General features: G+C 32.1%; 1 protein-coding gene and 1 non-coding gene across 2 annotated transcripts in view; both read left to right on the top strand.

The window, feature by feature from the left end:
* Nucleotides 1-4,790: 4,790 nt before the first annotated feature.
* Nucleotides 4,791-11,180, top strand: part of LOC143064329 (proliferation-associated protein 2G4-like) — a 29,895-nt gene continuing 23,505 nt past the window's right edge. The window contains exons 1-6 of the mRNA XM_076237085.1: nucleotides 4,791-4,927; nucleotides 7,156-7,284; nucleotides 8,118-8,223; nucleotides 8,700-8,769; nucleotides 9,133-9,225; nucleotides 10,029-10,092. Coding sequence (XP_076093200.1) covers nucleotides 4,843-4,927; nucleotides 7,156-7,284; nucleotides 8,118-8,223; nucleotides 8,700-8,769; nucleotides 9,133-9,225; nucleotides 10,029-10,092 — 547 coding nt within the window. The 5' untranslated portion in view covers nucleotides 4,791-4,842. The remainder of the gene's footprint in view (nucleotides 4,928-7,155; nucleotides 7,285-8,117; nucleotides 8,224-8,699; nucleotides 8,770-9,132; nucleotides 9,226-10,028; nucleotides 10,093-11,180) is intronic.
* On the top strand, nucleotides 7,788-7,919 carry LOC143065545 (small nucleolar RNA SNORA57). Its single transcript, XR_012975509.1, has one exon. It is a non-coding gene; the product is annotated as a small nucleolar RNA SNORA57 (small nucleolar RNA).

Here is an 11,180-nt window from a genome sequence, read left to right as displayed (position 1 = left end):
ATATATACAAAAATGTTGGTATTATATCACGGTCTCCGTGATCATAGTACTTGCTCAAGGTACCTTCACGGGTGTCATTCGGTTTAACGAAAGAAATGATCGTGAAAGAATATCTAACGGCGGTCAAGTATTGAGAGACGATCGTGAAAGTTCTAGTAACGGATCGTGAAAGACATTTAATCGAGAAGACATATGAAAGGTCAATAAATATTCTAATTTAATTAATTACACAGACAAATTAACGACAAAGTAAAACTGTCTGTCAAAATGGTTCAACATAATGATCAGTATGTGAGAATATCCAGTTTTAAAAGTACATAGTTATTACAAAACAACATAAGCAGATTGCTTCTCGACATTTTAATGACATAAAAAATGTAAACAAACATGACTTTTTCACAAATTCGACCAGAAAAACTACTTTTATCCGAATAAAGGCATTCTATTTGAATTAATCAAATGGTTCTCATAGTTTTTTTTGTATAAACATAATCTGAACCTTGGTAAATAAAGAATTATTTACACAAAAATTGATTTTTCGGATCGTGAAAGATCACGTACCGCATTTTTGAAGATCGTGAAAAGGATCGTGAAAGATCTGATGCTACGAAGATGTTCAAATTATTCTTCAATTCTATCATAATTAATATTTGTTATTGGTATTGAGAAAAGCCAGATAGGTCAACATCCTTAATAGGTTTAAGCATTTCAAAGTATTAATATTTTCAGAAAATGAAATGTAAAATAGTTGGATGATTGTAGGATGAAGCTTTTTATTGTCATGTGAAGTACTCACTTATCACGAGTTATAGGATACCCACATTTTGTATATTGGATCCTATAAACTACATGTCCGTCAGACAGGATTCACCCGACCCCGAGTTTGCCTCATTTCAGGGATGAAGATTCATTTTGTGGTCGAGTCCGTATCGTGGATTCGTTAAGTTTTAGGATAACTGTCTGTTGTTATGATTGTAAGGTGTACATTTTCGACTTCTGTAAGGTTTCAAATAACATCTAACCCATTATCATGTATCATGCTCGTTTTATGTTGTTTAGCCTTTTGGGTATATACCTGTATGCTATAGCGCCAAGGCATTTCGTGTATGGTGTACATGCCTGTCTGCATGTTTCATATATGACCATAATGACTTAAATTGTAGTTGATATATTGCATGATAGTAAGATGTCTATGTCTGTCTGTCGATCAGGGTTCATATACTTTTGACCTTATGTTCTGAATTAATTGGCCAAGCATAACTTTTAAATTTGTCAGTTTTTAAGGCACTGTAAGAATCGGAACATATTTATTTGGTGTACAGGATATTTGTAGAGATCTGTATGGCATGGTATTCTGACCTTGAACTCTTTTTATGAACCATTGACAATCTTAAGCGCATTTGACGCTTCTAGTAAAACCCTTGATATTATAGACGTTCAACAAATATACTATCATAAGTAAAGCAGACGAGACATTACAGCATTTACGCTCTGGTATTCTATAGTCTGTATTATATAGTTAAATCAATCCACATCTGCGTTGTATACAAAAATCTTAAGAAAGTACTGTTGCACAAAATGTTGGTTATCGTTCAATCTCAAATTACTCATGAAAGATGCTGTTTTGCTGTAATTTTTTGTTTGATGGATATCATTTTGGTTTAAACGTTGCATATCCATATTATTGGCTAAATAGTGTCAGTCTGCCTGAATTGCACTTGAATGATTCTCAGAGCTGAATCTTTCACACTTATCTAGACACGTTTTTAGTCGTTGTTTTTTTTTTACTTTCGAGGTAAAGTGTTGAATAGAAAAAAAATAATAGTTTTAATGTTCATCCTTATCAAAATAGTTACAGGCTTCAACCAGTTGCAGGTTTATCAAATGGTAAAAGAAATACAGATTTCTGATTACTAGTATTAAGTCTGGTCACGTTTTATCTTTCACGATCAAAATAATGCGTTGCCTGATCTTTCACGATCAAGTTTGATGGAAATTCAACAAATTCAAGGTTTTCATTTACAAATTAATGCTTTTAAGGAAGAACATACTTTAATTTTACTGTACAATCAGATACACCAAAGATTAAATTTCAAATATATCATAATAAACTGAAATATGACCATTATAGGTACATAAAGGGTGTTATTTGTAATTAATTTCATAGACATGCATAGCGCCTTTTGTGTTTTTTTCATAAAGTACTGCATATTTTCTTTATCTTGTTTCACAGTTATGATGAGGAAGTTAAATCATTTTGACAGACATAATTTTTTGTTCGGATTTGTTCCGTGTTTTGAAAATTAAGCGATTTTTCCAAAGATTCTGAACTAGAATTTACATGAAATGTCTTTCACGATCATTTACCAGAGCTTTCACGATCGTCTCTCAATACTTGACCGCCGTTAGATATTCTTTCACGATCATTTCTCTCGTTAAACCGAATGACACCCGTGACCTTGACATTTGACAATACACAAAAGTTGGGTTTAATTTCAGGGCCGTAACTACATTGAGGCAAATGAGGCAAATGCCTCATGCTGGAAATTTCAAAAAAAAAAAAAAAATGAAAAAAAGATTGTCTTTATATCAAATTGTTTTCACGGAGAGTGTCTTGCAAGAAGCAAGTTCTCTTCACTCCTTGAAGTCGCCCCTGCATTTTTTTCGTGGTCAATGTTTCTATTTTACTTTTGGTTTTCGGAGTTGATGGTCTATTGTTTGTACTTCTGTGTCTCGGGTTTGTCTTTTATTGTCCTACTTTATGACTATAATCTGAGTGTTGTTTTTCATTTGTAAACGTGTGCAATGTTGCATGTCAACCGATGTCCAGATATTGTGCGGGAAAATATTTAATAATATGCTCTCGTTTTTTATATAGATTAGACCGTTGGTTTTCTCGTTTGAATGGTTTTACACTAGTAATTTTGGGGCCCTTTATAGCTTTTTGTTCGGTGTGAGCCAAGGCTCCGTGTTGAAGGCCGTACATTGACTTATAATGGTTTACTTTTATAAATTGTTATTTGGATGGAGAGTTGTCTCATTGGCACTCACACCACATCTTCCTATATCTATCTACGATGCTATACTGGACACGGAAAAAATGTCGTTTCTGCATAGATAATTGAACTTGATATCAAAGAATACGAATATTTTTATGTCTTTTATTCCATTGATTAAGATATTCAATTTTCTATATTAATAATGCATATCTATCACTTTTGTGCATGTCTCACCTAGTTTTGAGTGATTTAAACGACTCAGAGAAAATACCGGCAATTTTTCTTAATATGGATTGTAAAATTGGGTATTTTCTCTGAGTCGTTTAAATCACTCGAAACTAGCTATATATAGGTGAGACATGCACAGAAGTGATAGATATGTATTATAGATATAGAAAATTTACTATCTTAATCAACAACAAAAAAATAAAAATAAAATATCTGTATCATATACCCAAGCTCCTGTGGATAAAACTACATAGCTGACATGGTTTAAATTAAAGAAAGACCATCAATTTCCCGGTATCAAATCATTTGAAAAAAAAACAATGAATTGCCATATGACCTTTTACATTGAAGGGTTAAACTTGCATTAAGTCGTGTTTAGACAGAAAATAAAGGAATATGGAGTAAACGTGCACAGGACCTAATCGCACACAAAGTCAATGCATAGAAAAAATACAAATGATCAATGGTCAAAGTTTTTATTCCTATTCTTCACCTTGATAGTTGCTGGAGGGTTTTGGACTTCAATAATCATCAATACCGTAAAAGAAGGTCAAGATGGTCCCTAGTGTAGACTTAAGCAGTACTAGTACTTAAAGTATAATACTGCACTGTCACTATATTTAAATTTAGTCATAAAAAATCACCAAAGTCAGCACAATACAAGACAAGAGCAGACAGACAGACCCGGTATTAATGATTAGGAGAAATACGATTTTTACTTTATCCTATATATCGGCACTTGTGCATATCGGTCTTTTAATGTTGCCCCTAAAACCTAAAAGTCTTAAATTACAATAAATCTATGTTTTTGCTTTGAGACCAGAATATTGTCGAAAAAATAGCTATAAACGATTATTTGCGTTTCAATGTAAGAAAGAGTCCGTGGAACGCTCAGAATGCAGGATTTTGCGTTATTTTTCTCAGAGCTTCTGTGGGCCTTGAGCGGCCCCAGACCCCACGCCCAAAATATGTTTTGCCTCACTATTAAAAGGGGCTAGTTACGGCCCTGGCTAGGCCTACTGAACATTTTGTATCTTCTAAGCTTCAACTTCCATCGAAATAGTTATCAAAGGTACCAGGATTATAATTTAATACGCCAGACGCGCGAGTCTACACAAGACTCATCAGTGACGCTCAGTTCAAAATAGTAAATAAAGCCAAACAAGTTAGTACAAAGTTGAAGAGCATTGAATGAGGTCCCAAAATTGCTAAAAGTTGTGCCAAATACGGCTAAGGTAATCTTTTCCTGGGATAAGAAAGTAGTTTTTCGAAATTTGTAACAGGAAATTTATAGAAATTACCAAGGATTTGTATAGTAAGGCTATACAAATCCTTGAAATGACCATAAGATTTATTTTCATGTCAACACCGAAGTGCTGACTGTACTGGGCTGGTGATAATAATAGCAACCAGATCCATATAAACTAAAGGCAAATTCTGGAAAATTCCATCTTTATATGCGGAGATGGATGTATAACTGTATCGAGAACTGTTTAAGTACGATAAGTATTACACGCTTTTATGAAAGCAAAAACTTCTTTTTTACAGTTATTCCCCTTCAACTTTTTATTTCCCGCCATTCTCTGCGATCTACGGGAACCACGTGAATTCCAAAATGGCGGACAATGATGAACAAGAGCCTACTCCAGCGCAAGATATTGTTGTTACTAAATATAAAATGACCGGAGATATGGTCAATGGTAAATTAATGATACGAAACATCATACATGAACCAAATCAAAACATTTTATTTATAAAAATTGTCGTATAAGCCTTTTAATTATAAAATGTATGGCGCACACAAAAAAAAAACGTGGTTGACCATGATGTTCATTATTGCACAACACCCATACATCTTTAAGTATTTGATAAAAATATGGTCTCTGACACTATAAAATTTTACCTTTAGTATTGACAAACCTGGGCAATTTGAAAAGAGTTGACAACGACTGAACCACATGGCCATACGGGTATTTGATTTTTTATAACGGGGGAATAATTTCTGGGGTACAAGTTAAACCATAGAAAAAGTAAAATCTTCACCCATATAGTCAATTGACATCCAATAATTGGTATATTAAAATATATATAAATGATTCCAAAAATATATAAATGATCTTTATTTTAAATGTAATAATGATTTTAATAGGAATCTGTTGAACAAATTGAATACCTATAGAAACCACAAAAATGTAATTAATTCAATAGTTTGGGACATTGACCAGATGCCGATTTAACCAGCAGGAAATTTTATGGGTTCAGTTCAGAGCTCACGAAAAAGTGGTGGTCCTGAGGATTTTACCACCAAAATTTTGCATAGGACCGACACAATTTTAATATTTTTTAATAGAACTAATAGTGACGACCAGCAGATTTTCTTCAAGGACCACCAGGTAAAATAAGATTTCGCGAAGTCTGTCAGTTGGGGAAATTTTGATGTATTTTCTGAATGGGAACAGCTGATATTCCCCCTAAAATAAAGGCAGGAAAATCACAGACACCCTGGCCATAATTTTGAGAAAGTCTACACATGTTTTGGTAATTTGCATTTGACATTATAAATAGCAAGGAATTTGGCAATGACCAGCAGATTTTTTTGCTTAGGATCACAAGGGAAAAAAGATTCAGAGAACTGGCTTTTATGACTATATTGATGTTAACAGTTATTATATTTGTAGAGAGTCTTATAACAACAACACATTAGGGACTGCTGCAGAAATTTTGCTGCAGAAATTTATTGATCGACATGTTTCGGTTCCTAGGGCACCATCATCAGGATAAAAACAATACATAAAATCATACTGAAGTACAAAATCAGGTTGTAAAAATTTAAACGTCACAATGTTACAAACGTTTAAATTTTTACAACCCGATTTTGTACTTCAGTATGATTTTCTGTATTGTTTTTATCCTGATGACGGTGCCCTAGCTAGGCACGAAAACATGTCAATCAATAAATTTCTGCAGCAGTCCCTAAAGTGATGTTGTTATAAGACTCACTACATTTTATGTTTTTTATCATAACGACCCTGCATACCTGAGGTATCCACTTTATGGAGTCTACCGTACTACAGACTCACCAGGCGTTGGTTCACTTTCGTTTGTAATGGAGTTATTATATTTGTTTAACAATTTGATCCATGTATTATTCTAAACTTATGTAAATGTTAAGAAAACTCCATGATTATATTGTAAAAAAAAAAGAATAAAAAAGAGATATTTCACCAAATTAATGTTAAAAGTATTTACACATGTACATGTAAAATGTATCGAGATAAAACAAAAACAACAGAACATTGATTTGAACAAAAACAACAACATTAATTTGATAAAATAACAAAAGAAAGACAGAATTTAGAAATATCCTTAAACACGTGACATTGACAAATGCCTTTAAAATAATTTCTTAAAAAAATGTTTCCTTCGTCATTCTTTAAAGTTAATATAAACTTATATCACAATATAAAGCAACTGCACGTTCCTTTTAAAAAAAAATCGTTAAAGGATTAAAAAATTTCCATGCCTGTGACCCTTTCATATTTTCTTGTGTTAGGTGAATCCATCATTCAATTTTCAATGGCTGTACTCTTCTGAGTGATGTCCTTAGTTAGTTTCCTAAGCAACTCCAGTAATATAGTAAATTCAAGGCGTGCTTTTGAAATTAGCAGGGGTTAAATTCAGGCAGTTCCATCATGAGGGTTTATAGATAATAGTAATAAAATTTGAAGTAAAATATTGGACTCAGTGATAGTATATCCCCAATGAAATTTAGGCATGGTTCCCATAATTAAAAAAAAAGAAAAATTGAGACCTGTTGATTTGAAAGTGAAAAGGAAAAATTACCATGAAGACTCTTAATAGTTCACTCATCAAGATATCATGTACATGTTGTTATATAATAAAGATACTTATATATGTGTATTTACAGTTATTTTAAAAGACGTTGTATCAAAATGTGTAGAGGGAGCTTCAGTCAGTAGTATTTGTGAATTTGGAGACACCAGACTAACTGAAGAAACGGGGAAAGTTTTCAGAAAAGATAAAGAAAAGAAAAAAGGTATAGTGTTTTACCAAATTTTACTTTTAGAAATGATGTTACACAAATATATATTTTGTTGCTACACAATTGAATTGTTATCAAGGATGAGGCCATATTTTATAAATGATATGAATCAGCACATTGCTTGTACTAGCCCCAGGGGGGATGATGCCCTAAGCTCACAGGGAAACAGGTGAATGCATAATATTTTCTTTGACAGCCGTATTTGTGAAATGTAATTTGGAAGTAACTTCAATAAACGGTAATAAAAGCTCAAACAAGATGACTGACTTACATTGGTTATTAATTAAGCTATTGATTGATTGATTTGTGAATGTTACACTAATGTCTCTGCCAATGCTAGCTATATCAAGGTATAGAATTAAATGCATTGTGAGAAAGAAAAAAAATATTTATATGAACATGGATGGTATTCGACAAATGAAATGCTATCCACCACTTCTATGTATGTTAAACACTTCTGAGTACAGTGCACCTTTTTTTGGTATGATTATTATTGTCCACCTATTCTTGGCATGTTAAGTATTGATTGGTAACTTACCATGTATGTGATGGTGGTATATAAAATGTGGACTGTCTTCGGTGCTGAAGTTCTGCATACTTCAGATCCCTCCTCTATGTTCACAACAAAATCATGAAATTTAAGAATAAGCTCTTTTTAAATAGCACTGATGGCAGGAATTGGCATGTAAAAAATGTGCATAGCTGTTAAATAAAAACATCACAAAAATTCAGAAATTAAGGATTATCTATGAATTGACATTTTATAATTTTATAATGTCTAAAATAATGCTGATTTTGTAGTCATAACATTTAAATTTTTATTTTAGGTATAGCCTTCCCAACCTGTGTATCTGTGAACAATTGTATATGTCACTTTTCACCTTTAAAAAGTGAAGCAGACATATTATTAAAGGAAGGGGATGTTGTGAAAGTGTAAGTTTTGATTGCTTAATGTGCATTTCAGGTAGTTACAAATGTATTCTAATATTCAATCTGAGGCAGTATAATATGCATGGGACAGTGAATCGCAACAGTTTGTAACATAGAAGACAGATGCTTAAATCATTATTTTTCTCTGCAATATAGCCTTTTTGTGCTGGTGTATATTCAAAGGTACATGTAAAGCAACCACCAATGAATCAATCATTAAATTATTATGTTCTGGTTCATTCAAAAGTTATACATATAACATTATAAATCTATTTATAGTTACATGTAAAAAACAACTTAGATACATAAAGAATGTTTCTGATACATATAGCAACTCCCAGCCAGTACAATTTATGGCTAAATTTTACCATTATTATAATTTCAGAATTTTGAAATTGCAAGTTTTGTTTTTATCATTGTATGATCTTCTTGACAACATCACTTGTGAAGAAGTATGAATTTATGTTATTTTATTTCAGGGATTTAGGTGCACAGATAGATGGATTTATTGCTGTAGCCGCTCATACAGTTGTTGTTGGAGCTTCAACAGTAGGTATTGAAAGAGTGCAGTTGTTTTTGGAGACTCTTTAGAAAGTATTTATTTAGTGTCAGATTGTGTAGAGCCTGAGGAAAACAAGAGCAATCATTGTTTAAGGAAAAAATTAGAACACTGCTTTATCAGCGAGAACTTACAGACACAGTTCATTTATGCAGTAACAATGGTCTAAATAACACCTTTTCACTATTATTAAATGTAAAATCAATACTGTACATGTATGAAACGCATATTACATCTGTAGAATGTTGACCATTTTCTCTGCAGTAAAAGATTAAGGTGAGTAACAAATTGGTAGGCATGTTCATTAGGCTGTAACAAAATATATATATACCAAAGTCGATTTGTATTTTTAGGATAAAAAAGTGACGGGTAAAAAGGCTGATGCAATATTAGCAGCACATTTCGCTTCAGAGGTAGCACTCCGACTAGTAAAACCTGGTAATGAGGTAAGCTTCATAAGAAGGAAATTTTGAAATAATGTAACAGTAGATTTTTTATGGGTACTGGTTTTGTAGATCAAGATATTACTGCAAATATATGAAATAGAGTACTTTATTCACTGTCTTTACACTGTTCCCTCTCAAAATGATATTTGAACTAGGACATCAATTTGTGGTTTGTCTCTTCTTTAAGTATGTTAATGACTGATTTCTTGCTGGTTTCTTTTCTAAGATATTAAGGAAACAAATAATAAATGCTGGTTATAGGACATTCCTACTTATTAATGTTTTGAATATTTTTTTAGCTGTAAAGTTTTAAGATACTGTTTCTGCTTTATGTTTATTCATGTCCTTCCTATGATTTTTAAGAGGCATTATGTTTTTCCTGTCTTTGTATCCGTCCATTAGTTAGTTCTGCATTTGTCTGACCCATATCAAGGAAACGTTTTGGAATCAGATAGTTTACTTTGAAGATGCTGTCAGATCAACTTTAAAGTTAAAAAAAAAACACATTTCTAGTGCTGAGAAATTTTTAAAAAATGTATGGAAATGATGGTTTTTTTGGGGGTTTCCAGAAAGATGTGGTCTATAGACTTGAAAGTTAGTTGACAAATATCCTATGAACTCATTCTTGTTTATATGGGAAAAAAGATCTGTGCCTTCTATGGGTATGTGTCATTGTTTTTGTGTAGAAAATTAGGACCTGTGCATTCTGTATATTTCCAACAACAAGTTACTGTGAAGTTAAATTCTTTACAATTGAAGAAAAACTGTTCTCTTTACAGTGATATTTATTTTAATGTTTGCAGAATTATCTTGTGACAGAAAGTATACAGAAAGTAGCAGAGGCATTCGATTGTAAACCAGTAGAGGGTAAGATGCTGTAAAAGCTATTACAGTTGAATTCCTTAATGCTTATATTTATAATTGCCTAAAAAAAATAATTCAATTAATAATTGTTATTTGATATGTGTTTTGAGAGGCTAAAAAGAGTAATAATAATGTGTGCATAAATTCTTGAATAAAAACAACCGGAAATGATACATTTGAAAGTGTTAATATAAAAAAGAAGTTGTGGTGTGATTGCTATTGAGACAACTATTTACAAGAGACCAACTGACAGAAATTAACCTACAGGTCACTGTACTGCCTTCAACAATGTGCAAAGCACATACTGCATTTTCAGCTATGAATGACCCAATGTAAAATAGTTAAAACCAGAAAACTAATGGCCTGATCTATGTACAAAAAAATTATTGAAAAAACAAATATGTAACACAGCAACAAACAAAAGTGTTGTTCTTTAAAAGAATATAACTATAAAACACAGAAACCCACATATTGATTGAAAGCAAATGTAGGCATACGTATGATGATTGTATTCAAGGGACGTAATTCTGAATACTGATTTTACTTTGAATTCTGAATGGTATGCTGTATCCCTGCATAAAGGAAAATACTCCCAAACTCACCAACTGAAACAAAAGTAATAAATGAAATATGTAAACTACATTTTAAGAAATTATACTAATTACAGTTTTGATTTAATATATATTGTATATTTAGAAGTTATTGCTATGATTTTTATGCCCCAGTCGTGGCTGAGGGGACATTAAGTTTTACCCTTGTCTGTTTCCACGTCTTGTCAGTCTGTGCATCCTAAATTTGGTTTCCTTTCTTCAACTTGTATTTTTTTTTATATTCAACATATTGCAGGCAAATTGATACCAATAATTTTACTTGATACCCTATCTTAAGATATGTACTATGTACTTGGAATTAACCAAGCAAATGTATTTTTCCAAAATAAAATAATAGTGATATGTGACTTTTAAAATCACAAAAGGACAATATATATATATATGACTATATCTTTCTGAAATAAACGGTTTTAAAACTGAATAGTTAGGGCAATATCAGGTATACTGATGATGATTGTATTCAAGGGACGTAATTCTGAT

This window comes from Mytilus galloprovincialis, chromosome 2 (genome assembly GCF_965363235.1).
Source record: "Mytilus galloprovincialis chromosome 2, xbMytGall1.hap1.1, whole genome shotgun sequence".
Classification (NCBI taxonomy): domain Eukaryota; kingdom Metazoa; phylum Mollusca; class Bivalvia; order Mytilida; family Mytilidae; genus Mytilus; species Mytilus galloprovincialis.
The sequence above is the reverse complement of the archived record's forward strand: the minus strand, read 5'-3'. Positions and strand labels throughout refer to the sequence as shown.